The sequence below is a fragment of the Cheilinus undulatus genome, linkage group 8 (genome assembly GCF_018320785.1).
Source record: "Cheilinus undulatus linkage group 8, ASM1832078v1, whole genome shotgun sequence".
Classification (NCBI taxonomy): domain Eukaryota; kingdom Metazoa; phylum Chordata; class Actinopteri; order Labriformes; family Labridae; genus Cheilinus; species Cheilinus undulatus.
The window spans coordinates 41,378,195-41,401,048 of record NC_054872.1 but is presented as its reverse complement, the minus strand read 5'-3'; the positions used below and the strand labels follow the sequence as shown (position 1 = coordinate 41,401,048).

Below are 22,854 nucleotides of genomic sequence, written 5' to 3'. Positions count from 1 at the left end.
CATCTTGTCTTTAATACTGAAATAGAGTGTCTGTCTGGTGTCTCGTGCCCAGTCTAACCTCCAGCTGTGCTGCTGGCTGTGAAACTTGAGCCTGTGTGGGAGAACGGCCTCATCAGTGTCACTGGCAAGACTTGTTCCTTAAATCCTTTTTTATACTCCACCCAGGTAGATGAGCAGAGGGGAAGCTGTGTTGGAAATTGAATGCTAACTGTAAAGGTGTCTGTTTTTCTTTATTTGCAGAAGACAAAAACTGAGCCAATTAATCATTTAGCAATTAAAGTTAATAAAAAACTTTTTTAAATTAATGTATTCATACTAAAAAGACAAATATGCAAACCTTGCAGCTGCTCACAGGTGTATATTTAATTGTTTTTGGCTTTCTTTATATACTTGGAAAGAAGCCATTTGACTAAAGTGAACTGTAGCTGTAGGAAAAATGTATAATTTTCGATAAGATGCAAAGCATTATTGTTATCGTACTGATGTGCAACAATTCAACAAAATGCCATGGCACTTCCTGAGTCTAACTATAAATGGTAATCTAAGGCTTAAAGTTAATTGAAAGAGGTAGTGAACACTTCAACATTTTTTTAAACTGTAAACTGAAATATCTGATTGTAGCTTTGTTTCCACTTCTAACCAACATTATGTCACCATTTAGACACTGCTTCTATCCTCTCTTGCACCTACACTGCCTCGGCTTCAGTGATGCCGATGCTGGAGCCAGCAGCTCAAACAGGTAGAGCCCGGCCAGGACCATCGTGGTCCACCACACCAGTACTGCCTGCTTCATGGGACTCCAGAGAGGGAGAATCCACCACCTCAAATATCATACTAAGGCAGCAGTGCTGCGGGACTCGGTGTCACTTTCCATTTTTCTATGGCTAGGGGACGTGGCTGTCCCTCCCGCCTTCCCATCTCAAGGATAAGAGCAGTGAAACATCACTTCCTGCTTCAATTTTTTTTTAAATTGCCTTATTTTAAAAATAATAATGAAAAGGCATGTTTTGTTATTCTCAAAAGAGGGAAAGAGTGTCAAAGAAGAGTTCTTTGTTTTTTTTGGCCAAAACTAGAGAGGCCTAAAGGACTAAATGTTGGACTGCTGCTGTGTTCTTATTGACTTTAAGCTAGCAATCACTCTGTGACAGCAGGAGCTGTAGTCTGTCTGCCTGCTAACAGCTTTTTTACACATTAACTAACTTATTAACCACATTCAAATGTTAAGATCCAACACACAAGAAATGTGATGTCGATTTGTGACATCTCCAGTCACAGGATGGGACTGGTTGCCCCTCATGTACACCTATAGTTTTGTTTGTTTCATACTGTTATGATACAAGAATGTTTTCCCCCAGAAAGGGAAGGGACTGGCATTATTTGGGCAAAATACCCGGATGGGTTGCTCTTTTCCATCTGGAAAACCCCGTCTTTTTCCCCTCCCTCCTTTTGAAACCAGACTGCCTACTTTTTGTACATTTTTCAGATTCCTCAAGTGGGCAGAGTTAGCTCTGGGCTAGGGGTTTACTTACACTTTAGATTTTAAAAAAGAGATCATTAAAGCCACAAAATGCAGTGAATCTGCAACATTGAAAAGCCAATGGAAATGCCAGATTTTATGTCCATTATCAGGCAGATCCATCTTACAAAGCTTTAGTGTGGAGTGCTTGCTTTTGGTCAGAGATGACCAGACTAATTAGTGTTATTTCAGCAAAATGAGAACTGAACAATTCTTTATTGAAAACAGCAAAGAACCTCACTGAAAGCTTTTCGATGGTGAAAAGATGTTTTTTTTCTCTTGATAGTGAACAAGATGTTTGTTCAGTCATCCTTCGAGAGTTCTTTAAATGTTCTCAGATACCCTGTATGGGGTGTTGCCCAGATGGATGTAGAATAAATCCAATACTCTGGGTATGTGGAACAGTCTGTCTGGCATGTCAGGTTAAAGGATGTGCAAAAGAACACAAGACAACAGCAACACAAATATGCAAACACGATGTATGCACAAAAACCCATACACACCTCCATCTTTACTCATGTTAAGTGCCTTGTTTTTTCCCACATTTAATAGATCCAAGGATTGCTCTATTAAATAGTGGAAAGGTTAACCAAAAAGGAAACTATTTATTTAAAACTCCATTTAAAGTGTAGGTAAAGTGTTACTACATTAGTATGTTATTGCCAATGACAACACTGGCTGTAACACTTGTTAAAGAAAACACGGTGATAATGAAGTGTTTAAAATCGAAAGCTCACACACCCTTCCACTGTAAAAATCATCTTTGATCTCTCTTAATGGCCAAAGTTCATCTGATAAGGATGCGACTCAACTGTACAGGTTTGAAAAATAAACAGCCAATCCCTCTTTGTGATGAAGTCTTATTTGTGTGCATAAAAGCAGGGATTGCCTCGGCTGTCTCGCCCCACCTGTTGGCTCAGTGGGGTTTAGGGCGTGGCAGCAGGGACACAGAGCTCTCAGACTTTATACAGAAGACAAAAAGTGGATTAAATAAACGCTGCTGTAGACATAAGGATGCAGAGCTGGTCCAGGTGCAGCAGGACAAACTTACAATACATGGATCATGCTGCACAAAGCCATTATAGCTACTGGAGAACACAGCAGGAAACGCACTTATCTTTAAGCACATTCACACTTCCTTTCTTTGGGATATTAGCTCTCTGTGGAAAGAGCTGATATGACCAGTATGTCTTTATAGAGCTGAGTTTATTGTTTATGCTTCATACTATCAGCCACATTTCTCTTTGATTAGATCAGGTGCTAGTGTCCTGTAAAGTAGATTCTCCATTTAAAGCTGCATTCCTTTACTCCGTGCAGTACGCCATATATTTCAAGTCATCACAGAGATATGCAGTGTACACGCTGACATTTATGTCACTAAGGAAACAGACCACACATGCTGAACAAATGCTTTAGACAACCTGTCTGCGGTGAGTTAAAATGGGAAGTCTTATTAGTCATATATCAAGTCTGAGTGAGTAAGTTTCTATTTTTGACCACAGGAAAGCTCTAGCTGCGTAATACATAAAAGTTTAGATTACATTATGCAGCTGTGCTATTCCTGGGTCTCGTTATTGACAACAAGAGGAGTCTTTCAAAGTGCTCATGTCGAGTTTGTCGTCTTCAAAGTCTTTTCCCTAAAATGGACAAGCGCAGGCCTGCAGTCCTCTTCTGATCATGCAGGCAAGCCTCTTGAATGCATTTGCTGTTTTTCAAAAGGGGAGCTTTCTTCAGTAGTCTGGTGGCAACAGAATGTCATTACACTACCTTTTTTTTCTTAAGCAGCATGGAAAGTACCTCTGGCTGCATGGAAAGATCTCTGTGTCCTTAAGCGGCACGGACAAAGAAATCAGTTTGATGCACATGACAAAATAATGACTCACAACTGGAAAAATCACAGAACTGTCTAAATTTAAGCACTGTATTTTTAATGTTATTTTTCTAGACCAGTGCTTTATGTCTCCTTTGTTTGTGGAATACTTTTCCTGACAGTTTGGACAATAACTTTTCAGTTATGAAGGCCATGAGAGTTTGCCTTTTTGCATGACCAGGTGACAAGCAAAGATATTTAATGTACTGTCTCATATGTCTTTTTTCTTCTCACCTCAGAGATTAATCAATTATAAAAAAGATTTGCTCTGATGAAAAGTGATTTAGAAATTCAGGAGCTACAGAATAAATTAAGCATGTCACATGTCTTCCCTCTAACATCTAAAAGACTGATTATGCAGCCTTTTTCAAAAATTAATGACTGTAACATCGCTTGTAAGGTCAGCATAATTATTGGGATGAAAAATTAATCTTGCCAGCTTCATATGCTCCTGGTCTATCATTGTTTAAATGTTGAGAATATCCACCCTGACAGGGTTTTTTCTCTTCTGTGGAGGCTGTGAAAGTCTGACCGCTTCGTTCATTATTGACTGCTCAGCATTTTGCCAGCAGCCATTAGGGCTGAACTCCAAGCAGCATTTATCCCTGAACTCCAATAGTCACTGCACTAACGGAGCTTTCTCTCAATAGATAAATTGACTTGTCATATCAGGAAAATCAGATAGAGGTAATTAAATAAAAATGGAATTTGTTCTTTGTCAGGATTCCTTCTTTATAGGTTTCTAAAAAGCATTTGTCTCTTTGTCGCTTCCTTTCAACCAGGTTTTAATGCGGAGTAAAATGCGACCAAATTAAAAACACTCTGGTTGTCCTTCACATTAGCTTTTTTGTGGATTAAATTCAAACTCGGCATCACGGGTCCCACACCCTGCGGCCTCAGACAGGCAGCAAACCACCATCCACCAGCAGAAGCACATTTCATCGTGCTGCTGTCCGTTTTTTCTCATGCTGTTTGATCACTTCTCTTCTGTTCTCCTGGCTGCCTCGGGGGGAAACCCTGTGTTCCCCTACGATGAGCTCAGCTTGTATTATGTGACAGCAGACAATTGTCTGTCACATTGAGTCATGGCAGGCCAGATAAGAGCTCCAAGAAGTGGCCGGGATTTGGGTGTCATCCAGTGCTGATGCAAATAGGATCACTCTTTTTGAGCTCAGCAATGCTGGTGAATTACTTGTTGAAAGTATAAAAACAGGGCTCCTTTCTTACACTTCACATTCAAGGGTAATAAATAATTTAGATGGGGGCTCTCTTAAAGGGAAACAAATTATTTTAGGGGCTGTTTTCCCTAAAACACTCCATTCTTTCAGTTTCTATATTTTGCTCTCTGAAATGATATTGTAACAGAAGCTCTCATTTTCTCTACTTAGTTTTGAAGACCAACACAGACAGGTATTTATGCTTTATTCCTCACAAATGGTTAAATGAAATGTATGTATATTATTGTAACATTATTATTATTATTATTATGTCAGAAACAACTTATTATGAATTTTCATTTCATCATTGTCAGATTAATATCGATGCACATTTTGTAGTCTTAAAGGATAATACCTGTTATGTTGTACTTTTGACATTTTTGTACATATAAAGGTACCCCCCCATGCTACACAGTGCAGCCATCACCACCTGCTTAACTACTGTAGGCTTAGGAGCTCAAAATATTACAACAAAGGGGGGTTGTAAGTATGAAGTTAAGTAGTGAAAATAAGAAAAAAAAACCACCACACACTCCCAAGACCCCATGTTGTCTTCTGATTTCTCATTTTGTTGAGTCCATGTGCCAAATATTTGATAAACAACAATCATATGAAATTGTAATAAAAAAGGAGCAGATTCATCTGTCTTCAAAGTTGAAGAAAGAAGTATTTCCTTTGTTGAAAATGGCCTCAATGAAATTATTCCCAAAAAATCTGGCAGGGGTTTTTGTCACAGTGTTGTTGTGACACTAGAATTGTAAGCATTGATATGATACAAGTAATACAAACAATATTGATACCAAAGCAACAAAAATACAAGTCCTATGCAGGCAAGTTTTGAGGTGTTTTTTTTTTACTTTCAGGATTTTTTTGCCTTTATTTTGAAAAGACAGTGGATAGATTAGGAAATTTGGGGAGTGAGTGGCAGATGACATATGGGAATAAAGCTGCAGGTTGACTTTGGAGGACTCGACGTCCTTCTGAATTTTGGTGTCCTTCCTTCCTCCGTTTGAGCCCTTTCCATGCATCTTAGCTCCACCAAGCAAAGAATTGAAAGAGAGATGAAAGGAAGTGACACAAGGACAGGAGGCACAACTTAACAAATAAGAAATCCTTCACAGCGTTGGTCTGTGTGGCATTAGGTACTGATGAGCTGAACAACTGATTCACTTCATAGCTCGCCATGCAAACATAAAGTAGACCCTTGTTTCAAATCATTTTAAACCTTTCAGATTATTTCAAATGTATATGGTGTGAGAATTTAGTCATCAAATGTCTTAAACAGGAAACAATCACTATTTACATGCAGACATTTTAGATATCTGATCATCAGTGGAATTATGTTGATTGATAAATTTCATAATTTAACATTCCTCTTAAATATCCTCACCCATGTTATTAGGTAATAACTGAGGCTATTTATTCATTCACATTCTTATGATCTGCACAATAATCCACCACAGAGCTCTGTTCCAGGCACACTGACAGGACCCTAAGACTGACTTCTGGGTCCCAAAAACCACCGCTCTGGGCAATCATCAGCCTGTTGTTTCTTGTTTGTAATAACCACAACATGCAAGTCAGCTCCTGTACAACTTTTGTTACCAAAATTTGCAGTGATTAAAACGGTGTATGGAAAAGTATTTAAGCGTCAAACTTTTCATCAGCCTTAGTGTAAAGTTATTGCAACCATATCTGGGGCAGGTTATTTGTTTATGGATCTTTTATTGTCTAATTGATGGGATGTTTTAGGTCAGGGTACTTTAAGCATAGTCCCTGGCACAAAGCTCGTTTATGATCCAACTGTGATTGTCTATTCAAAGAAGATCTAAAGTTTACAATACTTTCTCCAAACAGAGTATCTCATAGACAATGCCAGTAGGTGCTATACCGCCCAGTTCAAGTGAGTCCGGCTGCTCTGGTGACTATTTGTTCTTTTTGCCCCAAATGGAGTCCTGAGTGATGGAAAGCAGATGTGGCTGGGCTGCTGTATGAAGCCGCCTCTGCTTTGGTTTATTGGTGTGCAAGTAATGAGAGGGTCGGTCTTGGACTTTAGCAGACCAGAACTTGGTACCGACTGAGAGGAGTTTTTGGCAGGCTGTTGTATTGAGTGTGTTTGTGCTGGAGTGGAGTTTATAGAGTTAGAGTTTCCATAGAGCCCTCGGAGCCCGCCAAACCCTTGATGACTCACTCGCACATGGCCAGGGTAAATCACTCAAAGATGGTGGGACTCCACAAAGTCTCTCTCTCTTTCTCTCTCTCCCTCTTCCTCTCTTTCTCTCTCTCTCTCTCTCTCTCTCTTTCTCTTTTTGTCTTTTTGCCTCAGGACCTTCCTATTGGGAACAGTGGAAGTGGGTGCTCTGTAACCTTAACCATTCCTGTACCATCTGGTCAGTTATGTAACAACTGCTCAGTTTCCAGATCTGCAAAAAAGTAGTTTACACTGAAATGAACGTAGATTGAGTGGGATGTTTGGACCCGTCCTGCCATATAATCTAAACAGGGCACTCAGTTTATGGGAACTCTTTCAGTCTGTGACTCAAATGCCTCAGATGTTCTGCATTAACTATTGTTCTTCTGCTCACTTCTATTACTCTTGTTTATGAGGATTGTGATTGGGACTTGAAATTCAAGTTTTGACATCTTGATGTAATTTCTCATGTATAGCAGTGGAGTTATTTTCTTTGGTGAATGATTAGAGAAATTGTTTTTTTTAAATGTGTTCCCTCCTCTGCTGCCAAACTAGTTTAAATATTTAAACTAGAAAAGCACTTGGAGAGCGCAGACCTCTGCCATTAGCCCTATCTCCCAATAGTAAAGAATCCTTTAAAAAAATTCTGGATCCAGATGGTGATCCGGATCACTCCCAAAATCTAATCAGTTCTTCCTTATGCCATTTCTGATATTTCCTGAAAATTTCATCAAAATCCGTTCATAAATTTTTGAGTTATGTTGCTAACAAACAAACACTGCTGATCACGTAACCTCCTTGGTGGAGGTAATTACATAAATCTAACATAAGAGATGCACAATAAAGGATTTTTGCTGATATTTACAAATTCATTTTAGCAGATACCAATATTGATACTGATATATTGATGTTAGGGCTGTCAAAAGATTACTATTTTTGATCGTTTTTAATCTCAGAATTCCTGTAGTTAAATGCAGTTAACCACAGCTTGTTTCCACATTTCAAAATCCCACTATTTTGCATTCAGAACTGTTTTTGTGTCATTTTGGATTTTCCCAAACTGTTCTGGGGTGCTCAGATGGCCTAGCGGTTATGCCGCACCCCATGTAATGCGGGCAGCCCAGGTTCAAGTCTGGCCTCTGGCTCCTTTCATGCATGTCTCTCCCCCACTCTCATCCCTGTTTCAGTCAGGACCTCTTTGTCAAGAAACAAACATAATTTGCGGCTATAAATATTTCTTTATTAGCAGTTATTAATTAGCACTTATGCTGTTATCTATGTTTGGTGGTGTGGCTGTTCTGGGATCCCCCTGCGCTTTCACGAGCCTACGTTGAAAGCATTAAGCAGGATCAGCACCGATCCTGTTCTTCCAGTGACAATAAGGAAAGCTAAGACAGGGAGACAAGCAGCGAGACCCAGAGCAAACATCAGTGACAACAGAATGACACTGATTAGGTCAGAAGCAGAATAAAGGAGGAGCTGGGGTGGAGGAGGGTTGCAAGAGCAGCTTGCAGAGAGAGCCAGTAGTGTGCTCAGAGCAAATCATCTGGCTGTCAGCTGATGAGTGAGATCAGCTGATCTCAGTTATCTGAGCGAATGCTATATGCTCAATTTCTGAATCTATCGACTGTCCTCCTCTATCAATAAAGGCATAAAAAGCCCCAAATATATATCTTGCATTGACCATTGACAGATATTTTTACTTACTCCCAAGAATGAAGGCCATATTTTTGTTTTTTACGACTTGTAATAAGAGGTTTGTACAGACTAGTCAGATAAATGTGACTTTAAAATGTAATTAGATTGTTTTGACTACATATCATAAAAATAAACTTGTTTAGTTTTGAGGTTTTGCAGTGCACATTAAAATATTTGGGAACTAGTTTGCACGTTTAATTTTACCCGTTGCCAGATGGGTGTGGTTTGCCACAGAGAACAGTACACTCAGTGCCAGAGTTTGGACAATGACAGGAAAGTCAACGCTGCGTTATTTTCAGAGTTTAACAGCTCACCTGGCACCATGTGAATCATCCTGATGCACCTTTGTTCTGATTGTGTGCTTTTAAAATAATGTTTCCATCCGTTTTGATCCCTCACATACTAATCTGTGAGCTCTCCATGTTTCCTTTGTCTCTGTGCGATGCCAGTCCATTTAGGTTTAGCGTGAGAGCACCCTATCGTCAGGCTCGTCCCACAACCACAACTTGGTAACCCTCCAGGCTTCAGATCCCCTTTTTTTTCCCTCCTGCGCTAGCAAAAAGTTTTGAATGCCGACTGAAACTCATCACACTCTCATAAACGCCACATGTGTTTTGTTTAGTTTTAAAGTAACAATAGAAGCAGTCAGGTTCCTAGCTGTGGAGTTTTCGTTGTAACTGAGTGCAGCTGGAAGGAAAGCTGTGCCTCACTGGAGGGCAGGCTGGGACACAATCTGTCGTTAAAACATGGAGCAGGATTGAACATGGAGATACACTCTGGAGGTTTCTTGTTAATTCAAATGAGAATTAAACTTTATGATTCGGTTTGAGAAACTGTGCTGATTGGAATGAGGGGAATGACCAATTTAAGAAGCTGAATTAACGTGCAGCACAGCAGAGGAGTCTGCCTCTGTGCAGCAAAATATAGCTGTGTTCAGTAATGTGGCAATGCAGCTGAGCCTTTTATCTGAACATCTTTTATTGCCTGCAGGCTCCACAAAGTTTCCTGAAACACAATTAGGTTTATGTTTAACTTTCACTCTCTTTTAGGAGCACATGTGGCCTTTTATTTAGTCTGATCAACCTTTTATTGGGACGTTAGACTCATAGAAATCATAGGAATAATTGTAATAATTTTGTGTAGAAAGAAAAAAGTTGTAGCAACTTCCTGCTCTGCTCTTTATCCCCACTGATAATCTGATCCAGTACCAGTAAAAACTAACTGATAAACTAAACACAAAGACAACCAGGCAACCAGCGTGTGAGTCACTGCTGCATGAATCATCAGCTAATCATACAGGGAGGAACAAGGCCTGTTTCATTTGCTGTGTGGTGTCTGGACACACACGCTCTCTCTTTTTCAAACACGCATTATCGACGGGCGGGACACCTTTCTCTTTCCCCACTTGTTGACTGACACTTTGTTTGAAGAACTGTATGAACAGATGCAAATTTCTGCAGCCTTGAATGGGACAGAGAGCGGACATGTAATTTATTTTTTAGCATGCAGAGTTTGTTTTGTTGACAGCTTAAACAAAACCATGAGTTTGAAGGGACGAAACACTGCCGCTCTTCTTCCGCACCACCCCTCCCTTCTCTCTGTGGTCGTCCCGTCAGAAGTCTGCTCTCCGAAACCCATCAGACACGGTCGACATTTGCTCTGCTGTAAAACTCAACACACTGGGACTCTGTTCCCTTCTGCCACATGTGGACGGGTATGAGCGGCCTCTGGCAAAGGCTGCGTTGTTGTCCGTTTCTGGTGACTTATCAGACATACTCTAACACACAATCCCTGTTGTTGTGCTCGTCATCCCTGAGGAGACACAGGAAGCAGTCATGTGCCAGCGTGTTTTATTTATTTTACTGCATTTTTTCTTATGAGAGTATGTTGCACAACAGTCATGGAAAAAAGACTTGGCTTGAGTGAGCAGGCCTGAATGGCTTTGGTTTCATTGTTTTGGAGTCTGTGCTGCTCATAATCTGTTTATGTGAGAGTGCTCAGCTCAGTCTAAGTTTTTAAATTCAGTTTAATGGTTTATCTAAGGGGTTGTCCGTAGATGTCTACTGTATTTTTACGACTTGGTTATAAAGGTTGGTGTTAATTGAATTCACTAGAAATGAGTCAGCAGTTTGATTCTGGGCAAAGTATTCATGTCTCCACATGTTTGGGATAGTACAGCTTGTTTTAGTGCTGAGAGGTGCAATTTTAAAAACACAGTCTTTACTAATTTTAAACTCTCTGTCAGTCTCATGATTCTGGTCTGATCTTGAGTTTTAGTTTTATTTAAGTCTGATTTACTTACAGATATTATAATTAAACAATTGAGTTTGTTATTCTTTCATGAGTATAATTTTGCAGTGATATTTCTTATGTACACTTTTACAAAATAAGCTGTTTTCATGTTAAAAGTTAAGAAATATCATGGATTGTGAATGTCCAGCACTCCAGCTTTTAGGTTTCAGTCTCCTCAAAGAAATCTAAACTGAAATTGTGTCACAGTTTTTATTTTCAGGGATCTATTTTTAGCCTGATTTGTCTTTTTCATCAAAAAGGTTGTCAATGAATATTTTTAGTTTTAATTTTAATCCGTGAAATTAAGACTGAAATCTTTTCAGTGCCTTCATGTTTTTACTGATCAGTTGGAGAAAAAAAGACATTACTTTTGGCAGTGAATGGAATTTTTCTGGATTATTAAATGGTTAAAAAATGATTTTATTGAATTAATGCATTGTGGCAAGTATTTAATAAGATATATTTTAGTAACTGTTTAAAGTAATGTGCTTTACTGTGGCATATTCTCCAGGTGCCATTTCTATTTCTGGGTCTCTGCGTTTGTTTATTATTCTGCAACCTTTCTCTTAGTCACCTTTTCCCTCTGGTGTTGTCCACATAAAGCCGCCTTGTGAGCGGCTATAACAAACGCAGTGAGGATGGAAAGAGGAAAAGTCGTCTGTAATCGGAGAAGGGAACATTTGAGACAATCTGTGGGGAACTCGGGAGAACCCCTGTTTTTTCCCCCCCTCTCCTGGGTGTTCAAGCAGTGAGTCATCAGGAAACCCCGCCTACACGTGCCCACATATGCTTGCCAGACGGGGTGTGTGTGTTTATGTAGTAACATACCATATGGATCAATGGATTGTTGTAGTGCATGTCAAAGGAATTCTTTGAATAGTACTACAGGAAATGATGGTGGTGATGTATTGTGTGTAACTATAGCAGCCCCTCACAGAGAATGGCTGCTTTAAACACACTAACAGGAAAAACCTTGTGGCTGTAGTGAATGAGGTGAACCCCCCCTCATGTTACCCCACAGCTTCAGCAGATGTGTCCAAGTGCAAAGTGTTGAACCCCCTCCTGCCTCAGGGGGCTGCCCAATGGTAAACAGCACATGGCTGCAGCTGGAGTGGGCAGCTCCTAGCGTTTGCATGTAACCATCTCAATACCTCGCAGCTACTCTGCTTTTCAATGCAAATATCCTATAGTGAACATGTTTGTATGCTTTTCTTGAAAACTTCATCTATCTGTTGTTGTAATCATAGTTTAAATTAGTCAGAAATATCCAATCTTTAAGAGCTTTGTCATTATCAATGTCAAATGTTGGTAAAGTAGGTTTCATTTACAGTTTTAGGCTTAAAATGTGCTAGTTTTTATTTATATAAAGTACAAACAATAGCACCAACATTTTGTTATTATGGCATTGATCATGCTTCAGTTTGGTACCCCCAGCCCCATCGTGTTCCCCATCACTCCACAGGAAAGGCACAAAATACATTATATGAAGTTCAGCTGCTTCTTTTACTTGTATGTTCTACAGGTATCTTATTCCTGAATAATTTACTATACCGAGACAGCTTTCCACTTTAAAACGCTTTTTTTCGTTTAAAAGTTTCATTTCAGCTACTGCACATGCACCTTTTATAAAGTATTGATTTAGCAACAAAATCCAAACGAAACCCAACCCTAATCATCATCCATGTCGAATGTTGGTAAAGTAAGATTCATGTACCGATTTTGCATGAAAAAGAAGCTTTTTTTTTGGGATAAACTAAAAAACATTGCGTTTTGTTCTTGTGGCATTCATTATCTTTTTTTTTTGTTTTGTTTTTTTGTTTTGGTTTTTTTTTTAGATTTATATTTGGGCATTTTCTTCTGATTCTGGGGGTCACGGTTTGATTCAGAATCAATTTTCCATTTAAACTGTGATTCACAACATATTCCCTGTTTTTTACAAAGAGGTGATCATTCAGCATCTGCTCCAGTCTATTGTGCATGAAAGGGCTGTATGATTATTTGACTTTAAAAAACTTAATAAAATATGCTCAGAATAATCCGTTTCTAGCAGATTTGTTGTTTTTTAATCAATTAATTACAATAATGGCAAAGAAAACAGTAATTTGTGGGGGGGGGGGGGGGGGGTTGCAAAATATTGTAATATGAATGAAATGTGTGGGCTTAAGCCAGAAACGTGTTGATCAGAAACTCCTCAGTGGAAAACAAAGAACCGATCATGAATCCAAAGCTTTCACTGATGCTGCAGAGAAGGTGGAGAGCAGGACAGCAGGTGTTGTGTTTTAACAAGGGACCGTGTTAACAGGTGTCTTCTCAGCGGTTGTGTCAGCTGTTGTAGTTATGAAATTCTTATAACACTGGACACTTTGTTATGTGTAAGATATGCTTAGAAGATATGAATTTAGTGAAAAAATAAACGAAGGCCTCTAAAGTTTTTGAAATCCATTATTAACCCATTTGTATGGTCACCAGTTAACACTATCACTGGTAAAAACATAATACCAGTCATTAATGGTAAAACAGACGATAGATTCTGTGGTTTTTATTGCTGTAGGCTGATATTCCCCCCTGGATAAACATGTATGTATGATGTGAATTTGGGCATATGAACCATTCAGAAAGTAGGCTACATTACTGTATCAACGTAAGCAGAAATGTTGGGTCAGGCTTCCTCATACCCGGGATTGTAGACTCCACAGTGAGTCTTGAAACTTTTCTTTTAGGAAGACAGGATGGGCTGAGAAGTGTAAACACAACTGACACTAAGAGCTAGCGCTGCTAATGCTAACAACACATCAACATCAGTGTCTGAGATAGCACACTACTTTCAGCAGGTCTGACGTTGAAAATACACTTAGGATGTAATAAAGTACATGTAAAAGTATCGATTCTTGGACATTTTGAATGGATTCAGAATCATAGGCATTAATACACGCAATTCTGACGTGAATTGATTTTGCTCCAGCACCTCTAGTTTTTTTTTCTTAGAAATTCTCTAGGTATTGATTTTAATAAACTACAAGTAATGGCATCAACCTTTCTTTCTTGTGGCGTCTGTTATCCATGTCAGATATTAGTAAAGTATGCTTTGAATCCATTTTTCTGCATAAAAAAAGAGCTAAAAAATTAGCAAGTTTTTAATTTAGATGGACCACAAATAATGGCTGCAAGATGTCGTCCATGTGGTGTTTGACACTGCTTACAGTTGGAATGATTGTTCCTGGAAGGACATGTCAAATTGAATTACAGTTAAACAAATACTTATATAACCTCATTACTGTCCTGACAGTAAATATCTTATTATGCAAAATGTCCTGCTGAAAATACCTTTCTAATCAGAAAATAGATCTAAATATCTGGTATTTATGTGCACAGCTGATTGTAATAAAGGAAATATGTTGTATTTTATTTCTCATGAGCTAACCTTTTTAACAGGATCCATTGCAGCCAAGTTTAGATCCTCTTTTATCGGACAAAAAAAATGAGTGCAGGAGAAAGTAGATAATGTTGACCCTCAGTAGTGTGAGCATGGATTTTTTTTTTCTGCAAAAGTAGTAAAACCGGGGGAGGCTGCTCCATCAGTGCGAAGGTCAGACAATGAAGCTGTGTGATCTCAAGTGTTTTAAATTTGGAAGAGTTTTAAAGCAGCCATGAAACATATTCTGCCCACAGATTTCACTTTTGAAAAACCCACTGTAAATCCTGAGAAGAGCATTTTTAAATAGTGCTCAAGCTACTAAATCATAAAAAAATGCATCCAGAAATATAAGATGCTTCCTCTTAATTTCCAAATGTATGTGTACATCTATTTGAAAACATTCCTTAAACGAAGGGTTTGTTTTAGTTCCTAACGATTTATTTACTTGGCATCAGTGACTCATAAAGCCTTTTTCAGCTGTGTGGCTTTGGTAATTTTGCTTCCATATCTAGTTGAAATTATAGGTTAATGTTTACAAAAAGCAACACCCTCTCAATCTTGAGATATTTTTATAAAAGCTTCTGAAAGTGCACCTTTTTTATGCCATTGCGTCCACAGCGTGGTAGAAATGGCATACTAGCAGGCCTGACGACAAGGCCTTGGTTTCCACGGTAACGGCATGGCAAAACAGGAGGGGAGGGAGGGGGGGGTGCACGCTTTTTTCTCTCTTTCACTCCACGAGGCGGGGTTCGTTTCTCGTTACTGGGGTGGACAAAGATAGCTGTGAGTCATCCTTGAGGCTGGGAGCCGAGCCAACACATTCCTCCTCCTCCTCCTCAGATTTCTTGTCTCTATTATTCCCCCTCTTTCTCTTTTTGTCTTTCTTTTTCGCATTTTAAATTCACACTCCCCCTCCAGCCTCTCCTCTCCTCCTCTCCCCCATCTCACACTGTCTCTGTCCAATAGCTCCCATTTTGTCTCTGCGCCTCAAAATGTGTCATTTACTCTTTTGTAACAAAATGCCTTAAAAAGCTCTGAAATTTCCGCTGAAGAGGCTGGAGTGATGTGTAAACCTTCATTATTTTTCAGTTATATATTTTGTTCAAGGGTACAGACGTTTGTGCGTGGGAGGAAAGAAGGCATAACAAATAAGACAAGTGGTCTACACAAAATAAACCTGCCGAAATTAATTTTCTTTTTCTGTTTTTAATTCCGTCTTTCACTGAATAAAATACGTGCCACACAGTCCTGATGTCATTGAGGTCCTCCACTGTTTAAAGGCTAAAAATCAACTCCACAGTCTTGTTTATTTACAACAGATCTTCTTATCTTGATGAAATAGACAAGTAATTTTCACTTTATTTACCTAATTTCCCAAATGTAATCTGCAGTTGTTTGCTCATCTGCTGGCTCTTAGAGATTCTTAGTACCACATTTGTCAGCAAAATGCTGACTGTGTATTGTTTTGTAAATATTAAATGTGTGATTTTCAAAAAATAACTGTACAAGGACTCCACATGTGCTCTGAGAGCAGGCTGAAAGCGTCACAGCTTTGATGGAACAGAATGTAAACATAAAGTCTGAGCATATTTATGCTGGGGCTCTCTAATTACATATTTTATACTGGATTATATAAACAGGTAGTGCAGCGCTCACAGACACACACCCTGCACTGGATTATGTAAATACTATATGAGGACACATGTGCCGGGACTCATATGGTAAATGTGTGCACCCATATATGTTTTGTAACAGATTATGTTAGGATTGATACCACACAAAAACACACATATACATACAGTGCAAAGATGCACTTAACATAAATGGTAGCACACACTGTTACTGCAGCCAACACTCCCACACACCAAGAGTGCAGAACAGACTCAAACATGCACAAATACGCCCACATATACACGTCTACTTAAGAGAAACAAACAGACACATACTGACAGTTTTTTTAACGTCCCCCCGTTGTCTTTAGATGCCACTCGCTTTCTTTTTTTTTTTTTTTTTTTTTTTTTTTTTTTTTAGAGCAGACATCCAGGAACAGCATCCTGGAGATGCCAGAGGCAGAGATAACATGAAAGAACAGCACAGGCCTGCCAATCATTTACAGTATATACATATTTAAGTGAAGAGTTTACATAAGAACCCGCTCTCAAGCACGATTAGTGCCAACGGTAATACTTTGAACCGCACTGGTACCCAGAAAGTTTATAAAATACATGTAAAAAAAAAAAAAAATAGTGGAGGTGCAGTAAAGAAATCTTGGTTGCTTGCCATGCTAGCAATGTTTGTATAGATGGAAATGTATGTAAGCTACTTTGTCTGCTGCTGCGGTTAAGATATCTTAACTGTGGTTGAATAGATTGTGAATATGCTTTGAGATGACTTTGCTGATCCCTCTGGCACCACACGCAGGTCAGAGTTTCCTCTAAAACATCATAGAGTCTCTCACACTAAATCCAAACCTTGGATAACAGGAAACACTGTGCAGCTTTGTTACTGACCTTTGGAAGATTTTGACAGTTAATCATGCCTTAAGGTAAGCTAGATAATACTGGTTTTATTTTAAAAAAAAATCTCATGGGCAGTCAGCAGTGTGTACTACTAGGAAACATAAAAATACTTTTTTTTTTTTGAGGTCACAAAAGGTGTTCCTCAAGGTTTTGTCTTTGATCCTATTTTTTTGTTTTTTTTTTGTTTTTTTTACTGTTTATAGAGCGTTTGCAGACATGTTGCTGTTGACTTCACTCACAACAGTGGAAGGGGGAAGATGATTTATCCATAGATAATTTTGTGTCAGCTGTTTCCAATTGTAGAATCCATCTCTATTCAGATGACACAACTTTGTATTGCTCTGCTGATCATGTACGGTCTGCTGTGCGTTCTCTCTGGTGCTGCTTTTCTGATTTAGAAGTTTCACTCATCAAACAAAAATAGTTTTGAATGTAGAGAAAACTAAATTTACCCTCTTTACAGGGCTTAACATATTGATTTTGAGAATCATAATACTACTCAAGGTATTAAAAGAGTGACAGCTTAGCAGTATCTCAGCATTTGGATTGATAAGAAGATAATCTTTAAAACTCATGTATCAAATTTGGCAGGTAAGCTTTGGCTACTAAAACATGTGCCTTTTCTTCATGAATACATCCACCCTTCCTATGCAGAAAAACTGGGCATGAGGAAACTTTTAAAGATTATGGCGATATTTTGTCCAGGCATGCTTCTGCTGCAACTTGATGCAGTTTTCTCTTTTGTACCTGGGTGCATTACAAGTGATGCCTGTTAACACTTATCTCTCCATTCTTTACAATAAGGTCAGATAGTTCTTGCTCTCACAGAGGTGTGACTTGTGTACTTACTTGTTCATTTACAAAGTACTTACTAGGACTGGGCGATTAGGGCAAAAATCATGATTAACTGAACTTTTTACCTTGATTATGATTAATGAACAACTATTCCACCCCGACCTGTGACTCTGTTTGTCCTGTAAATATTTGTACAATTTTAAAACAAACAACTAAAAGGAACAGGCACACATTAACAATTTTTGTTTATACATTGAAACATTTGAAATCAAAACACACATCAGCTGAAATGAAAATGTTTTTGGTAAAAAGCCAAAGTTTTCCAAGAAAAGGGGAAAATTTTGAAATAATTGACATGGCAGATTTTGGTCAGTTGGAGGCTCTAAATATTGGTTTCGATTATTTTTCGATTAATTGCCCAGCTCTAGCACTTCCTGAGATGCTACCTTCTTGAATCTCTTCTATGCTGCTCTGGTCCTCTGGAGCACCTACCTACCATACAATGACTGGCTTACAATCCAGGTTCCTTGACTTTGTTCTATCCTTGGAAGATCTGCTCTTAACTGTTTTGCACCAGCTGCTTAGGACTCACAAGAAAGCACTTTAAACATCAGTAACCTGGTTTCTTAAGCTCAGTTTAGAAATTAACTTCTGAACCTCCAACTGCATCTGTTTTAATTGACTTTGATGTTACTTTTTATTTTCCCATATATTTTAAGGCACACCCTGAGCAGGTCATATGGTCTCTACGTGACCTGGAAATGCCGAGTGGAGCCGTGATGTTACAATAGGGCAGGGGAATGTTGTTTTGGTTACGGGTATTAGCTTGGGTGATGGGACCGCAACCAGTGTCAGAGAATAATCGGAGTCCATCACAAGTAAGCAACACAAAACACGAAGCACCGTAACATAATGACAGCTTTCAGTAGCAGTTCCTACTTTCTTATATAGCAGTCTTTAAATAAAAATCCAACCTTTTCAGAGCATCAATAAACAAGTTGTGTTTGTCTCAATGGCTCCGTCACGAGTCACTGTAACAAGACATATCCATTTACAAATGGTAAAATAAGGAATTTCCTTGCCTTTGAAAAATGTTTGAAATATTTGAGGTTATGACAAAAATATATAATACTGGAGCAGTCCTTATATATTAGTTTAACCCCACCAAGCTGTGATTGTGGTTTTATATTCTTGACTTTTCCCCGAAGGATTTTTCTCTCGTGTATTGTAATAGTGCATCTCACAATGGCCACTTCTACTGAAACCTTGACAGTATAAGAGCTTTCCATCCAAAGCATTCTTCAAATTCTTACACAGCATGCAACTGTGAAGTGAAGAACCTGCTTTGTCTTTCCATCGCATTGAAGTGAACACAAATAGTCAAACAGCAAAACACACTAGTGTCCATTAATTCCCTGCTGGAGCCGATCCACTGGGCCCATTAACGTTAATGAAAGTTCCACGGCCACACGCACGGGCATTCATCAGCCTGCAGGATCAGACAGTTAAATATATATACAGTTATATATTTAGGTTATGGTTAACACAAGCTGTAAAATGTATAAAAAATCTGTGTACACACCTCACTGATGCTTCACTTTTTACTTTACAGCCCAGTTAAATGTAAGGAAAACACATCTGTCTTTGTCTCAGCCTTATTTAACCGATCTGTTTTGGTAATTCAGGTTTATTACTGGACTCTGTAATATGTTAATTAGCAGTGTTGTGGTGGATTTAAAATGTTCCACAATAACATCAGCAGCAGGCTGGAAAGTAGGTTTCATCACACCTATAGAATTACACCAGTCTGAGGGAGTATGGCCCCGCCAGAGGTGACTAAACCCATTATCTCGTATAAATCGCAACAAAAAAGTCATTAAACTTTTTACAGTCATAACAGTAAATCTTTTTACCCCAGTAAATAATCTTCCTGTCTTGTAGAAGTGGGACTTGCTTGTGTGGGGTGATGGTTACTGTAGGCTCAAGAATTCTGGGAATGTTTGTAGGCGTTGACACAGCGTGTGCGATTTTTGACACATTCAGGCTTCAAAGCTGTAATCCCAAGTAGCTGTACACCTGGAATATAAAATGCTGCATTCTTTAAAATTCTTTAAAAAGATATCAGGAAAAACTGCCTTAGTAAAAATGAAGGCAATTGTCAATTCATAAGAAAGCATCATTTATGGTGCAGAATCAGCACTATTGATAAACCCAGTTCACACAAAAAGGAGCATTGTAACCTTCATTAAGGAAGAATGTGCTGTGAGACTTTCTGCAATGAGGAGGCAACTGAGGCCACATTTTAAATGTCTCATAAATCTCTAAAAATGTTGCCCTGAAGCAAAGCTGTAACAGTAAATTTATCCAACAATGAGACACTCTCTTTCAAGTTCTAGTCAAGCTTATAGATTTGCATCTGTACTTGTACTGAATAAACTGGAATGTTTGAACATCTGGTCCAAACATCTGGAAGTTAAATTTTAGTTTAAGGCTCCAGAAAAGGTCATTGTGGAGCTACAGTATTCTTTCTGCTTTGACAGGTTATAACATTTAGGTAACTGATGCACAGGATGTCCCGCCTCTTTTCTGGAAGCTGTCTGATGTCTTTTTTAATGTTGCATCAGTCATAGTGCTTATTTGATTTAGATGTTCTTGAACGCTGGGCTGTGTCTCTGCTTGTTGAAAGTGAACAATGAGTAGTCTGCTGTTTGAATTATAATTACCCATTCAGGCTCTCAAAGCCTGATCTTACATCTGTAAAGCATCATGGATATATTGTCTCTGGTTTCCATTTTTGAGAACATAAAGGACTCCATTCATGTTTCCTCTTTTTTTCCATACTCATACTCGGTGTATGTCTGCTTCTCTCTTGTTTTTTTTTTTTAGTCTCTTTGTTTCCGCTCTTTTCAGGAAGCAGAGTTGCATTTTCAAGCTCCTCTGAAGCTTTGCTGGTGTTTATTGACTGTAGTAATAAGGATTGAACGCTGTATCATAAACTACAAAGACTATGTTCAAACTGGTTGTGAGGTTTGTGAATGGACTCTAACTTTCTGTTAACCCTCTCAAGCCTAGTACTTAAAAATATAACAAGAAAATTCTATTTTTTTCCTTTTTTTTTTTGGAAATGGGATGTTGTTTATTGTTGTAATTTTTTGGCATCACAATTAATTAAATGATGATACATGAGGCTGTTATCCACTAAAAGGCTTTTTTCATTTATCATATTTTATACAAAAGGTATTTAAGGAAAATATTGATTATGTTGATTAGATAGAGGTCTTACAAACTCACGAATCAATACTATCATCTTGCTTTAAAGGGTTAATCATAACTCTTAAGTGTAGTATCTTTATGCCACAGTTAAACTGTACTTTTGTCATTCTAAATCGGCCTTGAAGTCTCACCAGCGGACTCTGAGGTCTGTGTGAGCAGCCTGGAGGCTATCTCCTCTGGCAGATGGCTGTTATTAGTGACAATGAAGACTAGCCCACAGGTCTTAATAGAATAACAGGGCGCCCATTTCCTCCCTGGCTCTTCATGAACCACCAATGCTGCTAACAACCGCTGTCATCTTCTGCTGGGAATGAAAAGTTTTTCCATGGCTGTATCCAAGTGTTGCTTTCCAAAACAACACATTAAATTGGTTCCTGTAGCGATGTTAGTGGAGAGGCGGGGCACACATGCACAAGCACATGCGCAACAAACGTGAATCCTTAATTCAACACAGGTTCCCTTGAGATGGAGTTTAATGGGCTCTTATTGAGCACTGAGGGCTAATAATGGTACGGATGTTCAGTTCACATCAGCAGTGAACAACTGCTGCTCTCTCGCCGTACAATAGTTGTGTGTGTTCACCAGCTCTGACTCTGCAGCACAGCTACCCACAGCTTATCAAGTTTCATCTAAAGCAGAGAAGAAGGAGCAGGCAGAGTCCTGATGGAAACTAAAAATAAATCATGACTCACGAACTAAAACACATTAGTTTCATGTTCACAGAAAATGCTGAAAGGAGAGGATGTCCTGTTAACGTCAGAGAAGTGCCTTTAGAGCTTTGATAACCTTAACCCTCTGAGACCGATGTTGTCTTGTACTACAAGAGGAGGCCTGGTTACAAAAAGTTAAATAACTATTTAACCATAAATCGTAGCCACTTACTTTTTCCCCTTCAGATGCCCTCCATTTTGCGAGAGGGCAACATGATGCTCTCCGTGCCTTCATAGCCCTTACGGATGCTTTCTAGCTAGTCTGGAACTTGGGTGACTTTCCGGGGTCTTCAAAGATTAAATCCAAACCAATAACACCAATATTGAATGTCTTTTTATCAATTTTCTTTTTAATTTTTGCTTCTTAGCTTTGCTTCTGCTAGCTTAATGCTAGCCACAATATTGTCTTCCTACAGTGGTTGTCACATGGGCTAAGACAACCAATGGTGGGCTGTTCTGTCATACTGTTATGATTTACCAAACTGTGCATGTCTTAATAGTAGAAATTGCCTCAGTAGCTCATAAAAGATAGAAACATAGACACAGAGCCTGTTACATGTCCTGCTGTGTCACTGCAGACAAGAACTGCTTTGACTCGTGGCTCGAATAAAGCCAATTCAAGAAAGCACAAGGGCTTTTTTGTAAATGTGTTAATATTTTAAAGACTTTGTCACATAATGATTTTTTTTTCACTTTTTGGTCCCTGACAATATGCCCCCAAAATCTCCCATGACTTTTTAAAAAAAATTCCACCCTGCCCCACAGGGTTGATGTTTTATGAGCTTTTTAAGCCAATTAGACCAGGTGAGAAAAATGGTTAAAAAATAGCTCAGGGCGCAGAGGGTTCAGCAAAGAGATTTATTGCAGAATGAACTTAAACAGTCAAAAATCTTATTTTTGTCTTAACATTTGTGTATGTTTTTGTAACATTTCTCAGTCTGCTCTTTGCTTGATGTTTTAAATGCAATATGAGATGAATAAATAGATAAAAAAAGGGACACAATTATGAAGCATGTCAAAGGGAAAAGCCAATAAAAACACAAGACAAGCTTCAAGAGGGGCCCCAATCGAAACACTGAAAATTCCCTACACAAATCTTAGAAAAGTGAAAATAACATTCTGTGATCATATACGCTGTCAAAAAGAAAGCAAACCTAACATCCAGATCTTATCTGTCTTGCTTTTTTTTCCAGGAACAGTAAAAAGGAGGCTGACCTGGAGGCCGCTCTTGCCCGGCTGAGAGACCTGGAGGCCCTGCTCAACTCTAAAGATGCCTCACTCACCACCACCCTGGGGGAGAAGAGATCGCTGGAGGCTGAGGTGAAAGACCTCAAGGCCCAGCTGGCTAAGGTAAAAAG

The 22,854-nt window shown here is 38.9% G+C and overlaps 1 protein-coding gene across 3 annotated transcripts in view; it reads left to right on the top strand.

Moving 5' to 3' along the window:
• The window catches only part of lmna (lamin A), a 60,916-nt gene that overhangs the window by 22,803 nt on the left and 15,259 nt on the right, over nt 1-22,854 (top strand). For all 3 annotated transcript variants that reach the window (XM_041793128.1, XM_041793127.1, XM_041793129.1), the window contains one exon: nt 22,690-22,846. In XM_041793128.1, the coding sequence (XP_041649062.1) occupies nt 22,690-22,846 (157 nt within the window). The remainder of the gene's footprint in view (nt 1-22,689; nt 22,847-22,854) is intronic.